Source organism: Chamaea fasciata, unplaced genomic scaffold (genome assembly GCF_029207755.1).
Source record: "Chamaea fasciata isolate MVZ Bird 193981 ecotype frontalis unplaced genomic scaffold, bChaFas1.0.hap1 SCAF_18, whole genome shotgun sequence".
Classification (NCBI taxonomy): Eukaryota; Metazoa; Chordata; class Aves; order Passeriformes; family Sylviidae; genus Chamaea; species Chamaea fasciata.
In genome coordinates, this window is record NW_027094103.1 from 11,968,864 (window position 1) to 11,985,382 (window position 16,519).

The 16,519-nt window shown below is 51.6% G+C and overlaps 1 protein-coding gene across 11 annotated transcripts in view; it reads right to left on the reverse strand.

Moving 5' to 3' along the window:
• The window catches only part of NCOR2 (nuclear receptor corepressor 2), a 227,097-nt gene that overhangs the window by 121,521 nt on the left and 89,057 nt on the right, over window positions 1-16,519 (reverse strand). For all 11 annotated transcript variants that reach the window (XM_066199392.1, XM_066199388.1, XM_066199391.1 and 8 more), the window contains exon 4: window positions 12,691-12,871. In XM_066199392.1, the coding sequence (XP_066055489.1) occupies window positions 12,691-12,871 (181 nt within the window). The remainder of the gene's footprint in view (window positions 1-12,690; window positions 12,872-16,519) is intronic.

The following is a 16,519-nucleotide window of genomic DNA, read 5'->3' on the forward strand; positions in this document are numbered from 1 at the left end:
GCCTCCGATTACATGACGTGCCAAGGCAGGGAGGGAAATTTTTAATTGCCCAATTTGGCACTCAGCCAGACAGGGGGGTCACCCCCGGCTGCAGAACCACATCTTAAAGGTAATGGGGAGCTCCTGGCAGATCCTGGCTCCTCGCTGGGGCTCAAACCTCCCTTGCACTCCCTGGGGTCAGCCGATTTCGGGCAGCTCTCACAGGAAACTCCGAACCATCACCAAAGCCTGTTGTTGCATTGCTATTTGTGCCTGCTGCTCAGGGAGTTTCTTTAGGGAGGGCCCCCCACCTGGGGGTGCAGGCACAATCCCCAAGCCTCCCGCAGCAGCCCAGGAAGCACCTTGTCACCTAACCCAACAAACCTCAGGGGAACGGAGCACTCACTCCACACCTTTGAAAGCTTTAGCCTCCCTTTTTTTCTCATTTTTTGCAATACCGCTCATCCTTTTTCAATTACCACAGGCAGTAAAGCAAGTTCTGGGTCTTTCCAGCATGTCAACCAGGCAGGGATGAAGTGTCAAGGTCCATGTTAATCCCAGCAGGCAAGTTCCCTCTGACAGAAGACGCTGGAACAGTCCCTGCCAAATCCCAGCTGTCCCTCAAGCAGGTAGAAAGCCCTCCAGGCCTAGATGCCATGTGAAAAGCAAGCTCGAGGGCTGTAAAAAAGGCTTCTGCAGAAAAAAAATTCCCTCTTTATACCAGTGTAATACTCCAGTGAACAGCACAAATGCCATTCCACTGCTGGGAGAGTGCCGACATCCACACCCATCAGTCCTGCAGGAGCGGGAGCTGGGCACTACATCCGCTTACATCTGCTCTCCGCTGAGCATCCCGTCAAAAATACACAATTTCACGCCAACTGGAAAAGCTACGTCAGCCAAAAAAGCAGGCGGGCAACCAGTCAGCGGGACTGGAGCCACTGCAGCGTCATGTGTTGGAAACGAGGGGCTGGATCCTGAGCCAGGCTCAGCACCAACGCAGCCAACGCTGTCCCGGGGTGCTGGGACACCAGAGCCCCCTTTGGATGGCCGGGAAGGGCAGCACACAGCAGGGACACGCCAGCAAACCTCCTCCTCCTCGGCTTCCAGGAGCTCCACAGCACGGACACGCCAGCAAATCCCCTCCTCTGCCTCCAGGAGCGACTGACAGGGCGCTCCCAGGTGGGCTGTGCCCCAGGAAGCTCCAGCTCATTCACTGGGCGATGCCAGGTGCATCCTCCAGCACATGAACAAAGACGAGGGGGGAGGGAAAATCCACCACGGCAGCTTCTCCAAACCTCACTGATTTAAAAATAAAAAATTGAGGGGAAATGAAAAGACAAAAGCCCTTCTCAGCCTGGTGTTATCAAGCAGAGGAAATGAGACTTCTAAAGCTCCCATTCAGAGAGGAGTGGGGGAGAGAAATCCCACTCCAGACGCACTTGAACGAACAGCTTTTGAAATTGAAATGTTGCTCTTCAGAAACATTTAAATTTCCTCCTATTGCCAGGGAGGAGGCAGGAGGCCCAGGAGGAGCAGGGACTCCTCAGCCACACACAACCCAGCGGGATGCACACAGGGCAGCACTCGGCAGCCCTGTGAAGCAGGGATTTGTCTGGGAGTTAATCAGGATGGCACACAACATCAATACTGGGAAGTTGGCTTGAAGGGGAATCAGATTTAGAGGGGAGGGAAGGGAATGATTGAAGACAGCTCTATTTAACCGCTGCAGTAGCTGCGAGTGAGATACTCTTCAAGGCAGCTCACACTCCCTCCCTCCCTCCCTCCCAACCATCACCCAAAATTATTTTCCCCAAATCCCGCAGACCGAGCTGCCTACTGAGGATGAGATCGATGGAAAAAGGAAATGCAAACAATATCTGAAATGGTTTGAGCAGCGGCTGAGGTGCGCTGTGGGACAGCCCAGACCTCCTCTTGCATGCAAGAGCCATCGCACGGAGCCAAGGTCACCAACAACTCTCCCAAGAATCACAGCAAACCCAGCACAGGACGGTGAGTCCCAGCACCACAGCCCTGCTCAGTCCCAGCAGCTCCAGCTCCAACTGTGCCACCAAACTGAAGTAACCGCTCCCAAGTGAACCCAAGGAGGTCACCTGCCACCTGCACGTCACCACCTCCTCGCTCCCATGTCTCCAGGGTCACCTAACGGACAGCTTCATTCTGCCTGTGCTCTCAGGTAGATGAAGCAGGACATCAAATATCCCTCTGCTGTAAAAATCATGGACACAGCGGGGACAACACCTCTGCCTGAGGAACCCACCCGCAGCCTGAGAGCCCCCAAGGCCGCACAGAGCACAGCCACCGCCCATCCCAACACCCCCCACACCCCGGGACACACACAGAGGAGGGGACATGGGTGGGACACAGCCCCAGCTGCTGCCGTCAGCACCCCGGCAGGATGCGTGCTGACGGGAGCACGGGTGGTGCACAGCGGCCGTCAGCTGCACCATCCATCAGGGCCGGCTGCGCTCAATGCTTTATTGTTCCAATAATTGTGCGGACACGTGGAAGGGGCTGCCTTGACATTGGCCGCTTGTTTGAGGAGCCATTTCCTCCGCCGCTCCGCCTGGTTTTCCATCAGGAGGTCGCATCCTGTGGCGGAGGGACAGCGCCGGCCACTCCCAGCGGGGCAGGAGGGTGGGAGGAAGCAGCATCCCCCAGGAAACACAGGCAGGTGCTGCTCCAGAGCTCAGCTGGCAGCCAAGCCCTGCACCTCAACACACCCAGGAACACACGCGGCATAAACCTGACGTGAGAGTTTTGGGTTTCCACGGAGAGTTTTTTTTGCCATAATAACCCTCCCCTCCATTCAGCAGTTAGAGATGGTGTCAGGCGCATCGCGGTGTCTCAAATGTGTCACACCTTCAGCATCACCCAGCTCTGTGATCAGAGCCCGACTGACCACAGGAAAACCGAAAACCAACCAGAGCACGGGACAGAGCAGTTCCCAAAGGCTCAGAGCAGAAACACCACTTCTACCTGTGAATGGCTGCGGGAGTTGCTCAAACCACAAACCTCTGCCCAGCCTGCTCCTGCAGAAAACCATGAAGCACCTCTGCTTCCCCAGACCAGGCCATTACAGAAAAACCTGAACGTCTCAGCTCCCATAGCAAGAATAAGCCCACAGTGAATTTGTTATTATCTGTTAGCAAAGCAGCAGCTTCCCACCAAGGCTGGAATTTCCATCTTGGTTTGGCAGGCATAGGGCTGTGAAATGATTACTGTGTTTACTTTTCCTTTGCTAACTATAAAATCCCATTCCACTGCCCTGCCAAGAATGACTGAAGCTAATAAAATTCAGGCATTTGGAAGAAAGCAATAATAAACCTCCCTTTTGGGGCCTTTATGATGAAATTTCCCCACTCCAATCAGTGATTATGCTGCATTCATGAACACTAGTGATGTCTCCAAGTGCACCCAGATTGACTCAAATCAATATTTAGCTTTGCTCGAGACTGGGAGTCTTTCTCCTTGTGGCAGATGAAGGCAGAATCACTGAACAAGGCTAGAAGAAGCCTTTGAAAAAACAGCTTACAAGAATAGGAAGCAGCATATATAAATATACAGATATGTATTTGTGTGTATATATATAAAAATGTAGGCTTTTCAATTACTTAAAAACTTCTAAAAAGTATACGCGCATGAATTCACGAATTTACAAATCTCTCTCCAAACATATTGAAAGCCTTTCACATAATGCACTGTATATATTTATATACACATACCTGCCCATTCTTTAGCAGTTCTTAGTGTTTGAAAGCCTGCAACGTTCCTGTGTTTACATCTGCCACTCTCTCTGCTGCCGAGGCAGAAACACATTAGCTGCTGGGGGAGATCTGTTCTCCATCATACCTGAGATGGCTGGCATGAGATAAAAGAACACAGACCTGAAAAGCAGCTTGAAATAAAAGCCTGTGCTTGGTTTGGTCACGTAACCACGTGGGACAGCTTGATCTGCACAAGGCAATGGTTCTTTTTGAAGCAGTCATGGGAACAGCAGCGTCCAAAGTGGAGGTCAGACGGCAGAAAGGATCACTGCTGCTCCTCAGGGAACGGCACAGGAGGAGAGGAATCAGACCCTGTTGGGGCAGTGACCAGAGCACGTTGCTCAAAGTCAAGTCCAAGGAAGCATTGCCGTGCAGGCAGAGGATGGGACAGAGTGCCAGGGCAGCAGAGAAATCTGCTGTGGGCATGTGCTGGAGCAGGATGCCACAGGCTCTGCAGCCCTGGGAGAATCCCTCAGGACGCAGCAGAGGACTGGCAAACACCACAACCACTGCCCATCTCCTCCTCTCCTGCTTGGCACGGCCAGAGGACAGTGTGCTTCCTCCTCTCAGGAAAGGGTACCAGGTGCAGGATTAAGGCCAGCGGAAGGCAGGCAGAACCTGGCACCCGCAGAAAATGCTGTCAGAGCACTGAGATGACCAAAGAGTAACAAGACTGAGGTCAGGACTGCAGGAGATGGTTCAGGTCATTTCATCCCACACTGCTTCTCCCTCACTGATTTCTACTTTTGCTCCTGGGCTAGGACAGAGCACATTGCTCCTGCCCTGAGCCAGCTCTGCCCCTGGGTAAAAGCCCATTTCCAAGGACAGAGGGAATAGGCTCCACTGTGCTCTCGCTCCTTATCCTCCTGGAGAAAGGTGCCAAGAATTAGAATTACATTTTTCGAGAGCAGCAGAACAAGCCAAGGGCCTGTCAGCTTGTCCTAAAACAACCCCTCTCTGCTCGCCGAGCACGCAGCCAGCATTCCTGACACACACCAGCGTCCATCGCCCCCCGGCCCCCCCATGCAGCACGAGGCTGCAGAGCCAAAAAACCCTCTCAGTGTGCTCTGCCTAAAACACAGCCAAGGAGTTTTTCTGTTTAAAAAGCAAGTTTAGGTCCAAAAGAATGGAAGTTTTCAGCGAGTGATTTTAACTAGGCCCTTTGGCACTCGACAGTTCCTCTCTTGTTATGGATGCTCAGGGTGTTGTTAAGAGATGAGGCTCCATGAAGCACGAACGTGAAGTCACAGAGCTTTAGCAAGGGCTGTTGCCATGTTCAATATGTTATTACAGCTCCATCACCACAGGCACAAAGAGCAGCACCTCATCTCTGCCAAATCCATCTCTGAAATCACTCCCCCACTCCATCCCCTCGAGCAGCAGCAGGCAAACGCCATCGATTGCTGTTGTATCTTCTCCACAGCTTCCACCCCACGCTGGGAAGGAAGGTATTAGCATGAAATACCCTCCTCCTCAAAACACAGCACCCAGAATCAATCTGATGGGTGTCACATCTCACTGGCTTTTGTTGTGTGAGTCAGGGCTGCTGATGGGCTGCACTTCCCAGCCACGGAGAAGTACAGTGCCAAAAACGTGCTCGGCGCTGTCCGTCCACGGAGAAGACACCCAAGTTGCCCCCAGGAAGTGCCTTGGGTAGGAGGGGCATGCAGGGATGCTGAACAACATCTGTGAGATGTACATGCCTGCAAATTGGTAATCTCCTGCTGCTTGGTCACCCGCACTAACTGGACAGATCCCACATAACCCATCCTGGAGTGTGCCTGGGTCTGGGGGGAGCAGGAGCAATGTTCCCTGCCCAGGAGCACCCACAACCCCTCCCGGAACATGAGGGAAAAGAAGAAAAACACATCAGGATGAGACTGCAAGGGGAAAAAAAATAGCCAGGATGTCCTTCTTGTTACCAGGACCAAATTCTTCCCTTGACTTTTATTCCAGGAGAGGGGTTCTTTTTAAACACAAATGAACACAACTGGTTGAGCACAGGCAAAAATGGTGGCTGGCACAGCTGTCCTCACCCCACACCATCCTAATGCACTGGAGACCAGTATCAGTTCCTGCCACACCAACACTATTTCCTAAGTCCCACCTGAGCACTGACAAAGAAGCAAACCAGCTCTCCTCTATCCTCCATTCCCAGGACAAAACCGGGCACATGAGAATTCTTGCTATCAGATAAAACATGTACAAACACTGCATAGAGGGAGAAGAAAAACCTCCATGAATCCACACAGCAAACCCAGCTCAGCAAACTGCCTACTGCAAGCACAGAGCCAGAAATATTTCTTCCAATTACAGGGGTGAGGCACACAAAGTCAGGGGACTTTCCTTCCCTCCAGCAGATCAGGTGAGATGTCGCACTGCGCGAGCCCTGTAATATTGACTGAGTGGAAGAGAAAAGTCCAATTATGTAAATGATGAAGCAGGTTCCCCAGAAGGAGTCAGTCTTATCACACCGTCCTTCGCCACCGCTGTGGCTTGAAAGGCAATTTAAAAGGTTGTTTTGGATCTCGGTCACCACAAACGAGCTGGAGAAGTGTGAAACAACCTGTGCTAGAGGCACCATCGGTTCCCCTGTTGGTTTTCCAGCTGCACTGAGCCTTGGCCCTGCTGTCTGTGGCTCGAGGACCGCTGCAGGATGGAGCAGACAGGGCAGGGGAGAACCCGGCTGCAGACAAGCTCAAGGAAAGGTCAAAGGATTTTACATCCCACCTCTGGAATGTTTCTGCAGCCCATGAGGGCTTTTCCTTCCATACTCGAGCCTCTCAGACCATAGTTCAGTTCTTTGGCCCCAGGAACTTCAGCTGATAAATGGAATTAAACCAGTTGTCTTGCAACCATGGTGCTCCTTTCCTTTGCCCCTCAGCCCAGGTCCAGATGGAGGAGCCAAACATCTCACAAGGACTATGCAACGCCCAAAAGCATCTGTTTTTCCAATGAAGCCAGCATCAGTCCATGCTTGGGACGGAGATTCCAGATACAACATTCCTCAGGCTCTTCCCTTGGCTGCCTGACCACACTGGTGCATGGCATGGGCTGCTGAGCAGCCCCTGCAGCCATCCTGGCACAGTGGGCAATGGAAGGGACTGCCAGGCGTGCCAGGAGAGCCGCTCTGCTTGCACACCACAGGCACACGCTCCCAAAGGTGTGTGTTCACATGCAGCTGCGCAGGGGTTGACACACTGACACTCATCCCATCCTCCCATGATCTGGAAATTATCTTCAGAGCAGGGAGGAAAGCAGGAGGGGAAATCTAGCCAGAAGTGTTTGTGCTGTGGCAACGTGAACAACGCAAATATTTCAGCTTTTAAATATGTTTGGAATGACAGAGAATGCCAACGTGTCCCTCATCTTCCCAGAAATAGCTTTGAATCACTGCTCCGCTAACGTAAATTCCCCACCCCACCAAATCGGGTTTTTTTTGCAACCAGATTTTTATCAGGCACAAGTCGACAGTGTGAGCAAGCACACGGCAGATGGGTGGGTGTCAAACACGTCACAGGAGGATCCTCCTGACTCGACAACCCCAGCTCCACTCGAGCTGCTGGACTCCACAACCCCACGGCACTCGCTCCTGATGGGTGCCCAACTCCACTGGCTCAGCTGCGCGGGGAGAGCCCAGCTGCGAGCAGAGTCAACAAGGACTGCTGTTCTCTGCAGGGGAAGGAGGACAAAAGCAGGAAAGACGTAGGTGTGTTTGTACCCGCTAAAATTGTTTCATTTCACTGCTCGGATCCGAGGTTAGAGCTACTTCTACCCAAGTCCACTCCTCCAAGAAGCGGTGGGGAGGCCACACAGCATGTGCAGGAGCACTCCACAGTCCACAGGACAAGAAGTTCTTTCCATGGCAGAGCATTTGAGGAATTTCATTTCCCACAGGGCTGGTCAAGCCAGGCCCGGGCACAGATCTCTGCATCTCACTTGGGTTCGGGATAACTGGGATGGAGCACCAGGGTGCTGGCAGCAGTGGTGTGTCCCCTGTCCCTCGGTGCTAGCACAGCTCCACAGATCCCTCTGCCTGGGTGTCCTGCAGGGCTTGGCCACAGCTGGCCAAGGAAGCATCTCCCTCTCTCACGGCAGAGATGCACGGCTGGGGAAACCAGACTGGCTCTGTCTCTCCCTCCCCGCTTGCAGACATTCCCCAAAAACCCAAGAAACAAGCCCAGAGCTCTTTTGCTCAAGTGAAAAACAAACCTCCCGTGGGGAAGGGAGAGCCCAGAGTGATCCCCGCTGCAAACTCAGAGGCTATGGCAGGACACACATCCAGGGCCGGCCGACGCTCACAGCTTGTTCCATTCCCCAGCCCCTCCGCGCTATTGTTCCACGGCAATAAATCACGGGGAGGCGCTGGAATTCCGGGCTGTTTTCTCCAGGAGGGAAGGCCTGGGGTGCCGGAACAGAGACGCTGCCTGGCTGTGCCGGCTGATTCCCTCGGCGACCGCCGCGCTCAGCGCCGGGCCGAGCGCTCCACTCCCACGCGTCCCACCGGTGCAGCGCGGCTCTCCCAGTTCAAAGCGCACCCCCTCCGCTCCCTTCCCCCAGCCCTGGATTACTCAATTAGAGATTATGCTTTTGCCAGTTACCTCCAAGCCAACTGGGGCCTCTGCCAAGGTCAACACGAGTTCCAGCCAGTTTCATTAATAACTGCGAGACCAACCCACTGGAAACTCTGAGAGGTTAATCCCAGCAACAGATCGATGTTCCCATAACAAAGCCAGGGAGCAGAAACTCAACTGGTGATTTACCAGCCGGCCCAGCGATGTGTGCTGGGAGCTGTGGCACTGCTCCTCCACCCCACACCAGGGCAAACCCTGCTGCCCGAGCCCTGAGCCTCCCGCTCCTCTCCCCTGGTGTATTTGTGGAGGGACGGGGCAGCACTGCCAAGGCACCGGCCAGTGCAGTGAGGAGGAAAGCAGAGCTCCCGAAAGGCCCCTCTGCTGTCCTCGGTGCCCTGCCAGCCCACGGCCAGGGCAGGAGTTAGCAGGCTGGCCAAGAGCCTTTTCCATCCCACAGCCCGTCTTCCAGGAGTTCATTGTAAATTGGGCTCTGGAACGGGCAGCCAGTGTGAAATTTGGCATGTACGCTGCTGGCTTCAATGCATCATTAAAAAGGCATTTCAAATGTGTTAATTCCTCCTTTTTCAATTAATTGCTTTTAAAGCTACATTGATATGCATGAAAGCAAAATACCCTCTGCCCTAATTTCTGTTTTGCCATACCTATTTCCTGACCTTAGCACTGTCTTTTCCAAGGCCACTCCCCCCCTACACTCTCCCTACTCCATTTTTCAGTCCATAACACAACAAAAATACTCATGCAGAAAGGGAAGAAATTAAAACCTCTGAACAATGTAAAGCAGAGTCCAAGTCTTAACAGCACATGGCTTCTTAATTGCCTTTTTTTCCATCCACAGTTGTTAATTATTTTACAAAAGAGGGAAGTAGCATTGTCCCTTGTACAGATGGGGAAATCTGAGATAGAGAAAGGGGAAGAGACTTACCCTGTGACCAGCAGCCTGCCAGGGCAGATGGCAGCAAGGTTCAGGTTTCCTAAGCCTCCACCCAGCCCCATTCCCCTGGGATTACATGGCTCCCTGTAAGTGAATTCCTGTCGCAGCAATAGGCCACTCATAAGTGCAGCCAGCCAGCCCTTGCAAGGGGACTAAATGCAGATCACAACTGACTCACATCCTATAGGAAGGAGCAGCAAACCACGTATGTGGTGGAAGAGCAGCCATAAAAATGGGGAGAGGAACAGTGAAAGCACAACAGGAATAAGAAGAGATGGAAGGGGAGAGGCAGGATGAAGCTCCAGCTCTGGAGAGGGGAGAGCAGGCACTGATTGACCACATTTGCCATGGTCACCGTCCCTGTGAGGCAGGATCATGGGCAGCAGCAGCTGTGCACAGCACTGAAGCAGCATGACAACACACAACAGCAGGGAAAAAGATGCTGAAGTGAGGTAAAGCAGGCAAGAAAACAACCTTCAGCCTCTGGCTTGAAAAGAAACAGCAGTGTTTGAGGATATGAGCAATGTGAGGTTCATAAGGAAAGGTAGTATTTTTTACTTGTCCAAGTGAGATTTAGCTGAAAGCTGCTGCTTTTGAAAGGAACACTGCCCAAAATTGTGTCTGCCTTCTCCAGGGAAAATGCACTGATCCAAGAGCTTCTCCTTACAGCCTTGCTTGGAGTGAGGCTGCAGTGATACTGAACAGGGTTTAAGGGGCCCAGCTCTCCTCCTGTTTGGGAGAGGTAGGTGAGGAACAAAATACATGAGAAATCCATTTCTCTTCAGGGGAGGGAAAACTCTGAAGCCTGTTACCAGCAGCTGCCCCATCAATTGTTCCGTCTGTGTTCAGAACATAGATTACGGCTCTAAACAAAGGCCTTGGAAATGTGCAGGAATGGTGCTGACTTCTCTCCCCTGGGCTGAAGATCGGTAAATCCAGTTATCAATGGTTATCAGGGATGTGCTAAACTTACATCCCACTGCGGACCTGATTCTGCATCTCAGCTCAATGGCTGCTCTGAAACCAGGGGAGACCAAGACGTATCCACTGCCCAAAAGCAACATCCATTTCAGTGACATCCCCTGGGACAGACAGGCTGGCGCCCAGAGTGTGTAACCAAACCCCTACCCTTTTTATTGAGGGCTTTGTGGAGCTCTTACCGTGCAAAAACGAGCTCAATCTGCAAAATCACCATGAAAACCAGTCCTAGCACTATTACCCCAGCGAGTCAATTGAGCTCCTCCCCACGCAGTGACTGCAACGACGAGGAATGGGGTAACGGGTAAGCGAACAACTCCTGGGATACTCCGTCTAAACAACCAGCAGTGTGTTTAGCAATACTGGGCTCACGTGGTGCATCTCACCCAAAGAGCTCACCCAGCTGGCAGAGCTGCCCTAGATAAAGTATTGAGCGACTTCGTCAGACACTGAGTCAGCAGCACAGACAGAACAGCAAATATCTCTCTCCAGCTCTGGTCACTGGGACACACATCCTGCCACCATGCGTGTGCCACTGCTCCGGGACACAGGAAGGACACACTCTCAGGAAGGTCTTTATCGGTCCTAGGTGGTGAGTTCAGAGCCCAGTGCTGAACTCAGCTGTGGCTGGCTTAGCGTGGCTACAAGAAGAGGTTTTACCTGTGTCCACAGCCCAGATCTGCCAGTGCCCAGAGCTGTGCCCAGAGCTCTTTGCTTTTCCCCTGGACACACAGCCAGAGCAGCTCCTCCAACATGCTGAGGCTCAGAGTAAAGCAAACATTGGCTTCAGGAGCTTTTCCACAATCTTAACGTCCACCAGCAGTATATAGACTAGTCTGAGAGGACAACTGCACAGGACTAATGCCAGAAGACAGCTGTTAACCCCATTCCCAAGGTGCAAAGGCTGACAGACCCTGTGCCCCTGCCTTCTGCTCCCAGTCACTTGAACAGCACGGAGATCATCCAGTCTCGCAGTGAGCTCCATCAAACCCATTCTGGAAGCAGCCCCTGCTAGTTTAGAGCGACTAATCCCAGCTCCACTCAAGGACACCACATTTTCTTCTTCCTTCCAGACTCTAAGATTACAAATAGCTCCACTAAAAGCATAATCTTGTCTTGCTGAATTGCATCTCCGCTCTCTCTCTTTCATTAACAAATGTTTTAAGCCCCATAAAACGCATGTGCTTCTTGGAAATGTGTCACAGACCAAGAAGCAACTGCAGCCCCTAAACTGATGAACTGATTCCTCAAGAGCAGCTCTGCCTATTAGAAACAAATAGTTGAGACAATCCGTGGTTTTCCGGTGAGAGGCAGAACAGCACTGCTGGTGGGAATAAAGCGAAGACAGAAAAGTCATCCTGGTGTCCTCATATCTTTGGAGAGGGTTATTTTTTGTTTCATGGACAACAGTGCATTTTCCCCATCAGCCACCCAACCAACATCCCCTGAGGATGCCTCAGAGCCCTCAGGACTCCCTTGGCATCTGGACTACCCCAGAATTACATGCCCTTCTCATAAAAGAGAGGTCAGAGGGATCTCAGGTAAAGCCCATCAGTACTGTACGGATAAGAAATGTCTGACTATCCCAGCATTCCCAAGGAAGAGCTTTCTTGTTCATGTGTTATTTCACTCAGCTCCTACAGGGATACAGCAAACCATTCCCATCTTCCTGGCTATGAATGCGACTTCCCTTGCACTTCACTGAGGGCTCAGGCAATTCCCAAGCCCAGCCTGCAGCTGCAGCAACCCTCAGCACCGACACCAGAGTCAGCTGCACCCAGCACATTTATCCGGCAAGACTCTCCTGCCAACCAGGAGCATGTCCAAACTGGAGGTAAAATCAAACACAATTTACCCCAAGAGGAGATGAAAGTAAATCCAAACAGGCTCACAAGCAAGGGATTTCTCTTTGCAACATTTATTCCATGCGCAGAGGGGACAATTGTAAGTAAACGATTTGCTTTGTTAAATGAGACTGGGACAAGGGAGGCTTTCCTAGGGAAGATTACATTAAGGAACCACCAGAAAGCCATTCCAGCCCTTCAAACACCAATATTAAATAAAGACATGTGATAAATGAGAAGCGTCAAGTAAAAATCAAATCAAGGCAGAGTATCCAGAAAAGCCAGACATGACCATCCTTAATTCAGCCTACAGGAGCTTCCAAACTGTTCTGGTGCTCCTAACAGCCCAGTAAAAAAAGCCCATGACTGTAACAGTTATGGGGAAAGCTGAAATGTTTCTGTTCCCCCAAAACGGTTACCCCACCTCAGGGAAAACCATCCAATACCTCCAGGCACTGCTTGATGAACTGGGAACCACGATCCACACTGAATTCAGCAGCAGCTCAGAGCCTCGAAGGCGGCTCTACCAAGCCCAAAACACACCCAGCTGGTGGCACAGGCCATCAGCCCCTTACCTTTGAGAGATCCTCTGTGCCTCCCTGCTGGCTCTGGTTCAGGAGAGGCGAGTGCCGCATCAGGGGGTCCTGCAGCAGGTCCAGCCGTGGCCTCTTGGTTTCAATGAACTCCAAGTCCGATGGCTTGGTCAGGTCAGAGAGATAGGAATGCCCCTCGGTCCTCAGGTGCAGCTCCTGAGATCTGGGGACAAAGGGAAAGCAGCCTTTAGAAAATAAACTACCTCTGCTCTCGCCCACTCCATGACTGCAAACCACCTGAGGAGGACAGGGCTCGGTTTTCCAGAAGGATCCATGCGGGGAGGCCAGGTGACCTTGCACTCCATCATCTCAGGTCTCCGCAGACCCAAAGGCTCGGCTGCTGGGCATGGTGCCCGTCCTGGAGCAGGACCACCACCCTCCCAACCCAAGGGGCCACCCTGCTGTCCCCCTCCTCTGCACCGCTGCCGTGTCACCTGGGAAGCCTTTCTGTCATCTCCTGTCCCAACAACGTGGCTGTCCCTACACCAGGGCAAAGTGCTGCAGGTCTGAACCTTCCCTGTAATGATATATGGCTCGGACTGGTCAGAAAGAGACAAAGCTTGGAAAATCCTCAAATCTACCCCATAAATCCTCCCCTGCTTCCAAGATCAGGCAGAGCCCCCTTCTGCCACGCTTGGCTTATTTACTCAAAGGTACCTGCCCCAGTGTTTATATCTAGTGCTTTCTATAGGAATACCAAAGATTATATTGGGGAAAAAATGCCTACTCCTCCGTGGCTAGACAGTAGGGATTTATTTTTCCAGGATGGGGGAGGAAAGAAACCAGCCACATGTAGTTGCACGTCTCTGACACAGAGCTGGCAGGCTGTAAAGGCACATTATCCAGTGATAGCAGCTGCACCAACGAGTCACATCGAGCTCAAACATCTTTTACCTGTTAAATGTGATGCAGTCGGTAATACCTGGAGAGTGGGCTCGGTTCTGCCTTTTTTTTTTTTTTTTAACAAATGTTGAACTTTTTTTGTACTTCTGTTTTCCTTAGCAGGGTTCTCTCGTGGGAATTGTAATGGGATCCTACAAAAATACATTAAACCTTTTACTATGCCCTAGGATCAGCTTTGCTGCAGCAGCTCCAAGGGTGTGTTTTTAACACTTCGGGCAGAAGTGTCTCTTAAAACAAAAATAAAATGAAGCACGGGAGATTCAAAGCTTGTGAAAAAACATGCGTTTCTTTCTTTTCCCCTTAAACAAGATTGTTGCAATTCTCCAGAGCTGGTGGTAAAGTGTCCTCCCCAGTTACTAAACACTAACAAACTTCTCGGCCTTTGGAGCTGCTTGGAGGAGAAAAGAAACAGCAAGCATTGAAGACAGGGGGTCCTATGCATCGTTAGCCCCCCACCCATAAACTGCAACTGCTGACCATAAAAATCTCCGAGAAGATGGCAGAAAGGGAAGGATCCAGAATGCCCTGAAGCCAGCAGATGTAATGGCTCTGGATCACGGCCAGGGAGAGGATCTTGTAGAAATCCACGCTCTCAGAGCCGCCACCCTGAGCACTGCCCTATGCCCTCCCCTGCAGCAGCATGACCACCTTAATCTAGCCCCAGGAAATCAAGATAAAACTGGGGGGGGGGAGGTATTTTCTTAATTAAACATCAACAGCAGGCGCAAAGCACACGCATGCCAAGCTCTGCTGCTGTGGGTCTGGCGTTGGGATCGGGCAGCAGCTTTGCTGCTGACACACAGAAACAGAATCTGGCTCATCCTCTTCCTCCACCCCAGCAAAAAGGGGACAGGAGAATGGCAAGGCTCCAGCACTGCCTTCGGTGCTCCAACATCCCAGACAGAATGTACAGCTCACACAGCAAACCCTCCAGAGCCGAACAGCCCTGAAATCTGGCACTGAAGCACGGCTCGCTTCACCTGCAAACACTTCCATGCTGAATGATCCTCAACTTTTCTCAGCAAGCCCAGAAATCTCTCCTGGCACCTCTGAGGTTTCCTGCTGCCTGGTCCCAGCCCTTCACGCAATCCCTGCCTGCCCACAGCTGCACGCCGGCATTTCAGGCTCTGCTGTAAAACCCGGGAACAATAAGCAACTGTTGAGCTGGGCAGGTGCTAAAATATTCCAACACCCAAGGCCCTGCTCTGCTGAGGCAATTAAAAATCAGATGTATTTGTTTTCCCTTCCTCCCCCTTTTTAAGGCCGTATTACCAAGAAGCTGCTAATTGACAATGGAGGGCTCCAAGACCTCTGCAGTTGTCAGGAGCTCAACACAACTGCTCCACTCAGGAAAAAACCCCATGGATTCTGGAGATAAGAGCACCACTGAGCTTCACAAAGGCGGTTACTCACAGCGAGGCAGGGGCCACGCCAGGGAAAGCAGCTGCAGTGTTATAAGGTGCTATTTTATTTCCATTTCCACATCCACTGGAACGGCCATTAACTTTATCCACTGGAATTTCCAGCCGCTCCCGAGATTACTTTGCCCAACGCAACCCGCTCAGCCTGTCCTGGCTGCAAACACAAATGCTTTTGCTTGAAGCCCTCACACCTTTCACTCTTCACATCCACACCTGCAGCAAGCTCTTTACAACAGACTTTTATCCAGCGGCGACGCTGCTGTCGGTGCAAAAATGACTCTGCCTGAAAAACCCTCCCATTACACCGAGTTTGGGGTTTGCTGCGTTTTCCAAAGAGTTCCCACCCATCTGGTTTATTCCAGAGATTCCTACTTCGCTGAAGGGAAAGAGTGTTTTTAATTGCATGTGAGTTGTGCATAATTAAACGAAGCAAAGCAAATGCCAGCATTAATTACGAAGTGGGGCGGGTTAGTCTTCACCTGAGTCCCTCACCACAAACACTGAATGCTTCAGAGAAGCAGAGCAGCCTGAGAGGTGCTGACACACAAGGCTGGGTGCCCAGGGTTTGCCCAACTTCCAGCCACCCCCACAGAGCTCTGCTCGGGGTAAGTCCAGGTCCAGAAGACCAAGATAACCCAAGATGAGACCTTTGGTTTATTACTACTCCGACAAACGAATCGCACCCTCCCAGCTGCGGAGCTGCGTTACTCATTCACCGGGGCTGATTCCTCAGCAGACTCACTGAGGGTGTAAGGAAGGCACGAGCTGATAAAATCCCACAGCAATGTGGGAAACCTGCAGCCTGCTCCAGCGAGTGTACAAGACGGGCTGAAAACACGGGTTGTCTGGAAGCTGGGTATCAAGGAATCCAAGAATTCTTAAGGTTGGAAAAGATCTCTAAAGGCATTGAGTCCAGTCATTAAGCTGAGAGCTGGGGAGAGAGGATCACATGAGATAGCCTGAGCTGCCCTTGGTTTGGACTTGTAAGAGCAGTGATGACATCTTACCATGAGGGATCTTAATTGTACTTTCCTGAAGCCAAATCACTGGGAAATGGGCAAGTACAAACTTTTCAGGAGGCTCTCCCTCACCGATAACCCACAGTCTGGCTCCTCAGAGCAGCACAACCCTTCCCATTTCTCCCTCAGCAGAGCAGCAGAAGGTGGCTGCTGGAGGAGCGAAGGCTACTCTGCAACATCCAGCAAACCCAGCTTGACTTCCTGAAGCCTCCTGCACCGAGGGCTCAAAACAAGAGCACACATCTGCAAGGAACTGTTCCCTACACCATGGGGCCAAACAACAAAACCAGGCTGGAAAACTGATTCTCAGCGTCTCCTGGAACCAGAACCAAGACAAATGACTGCCTTGCTGAGGCTGTTTATTTCCTCCAGCTAAGATGGTTTGGTGGGAAATTATCTCCAAAAATAAGTTCTAAAAAGAGTATCCAACCCCCACAGGTACAGACAAACAATAAAATGCTTCTGAGA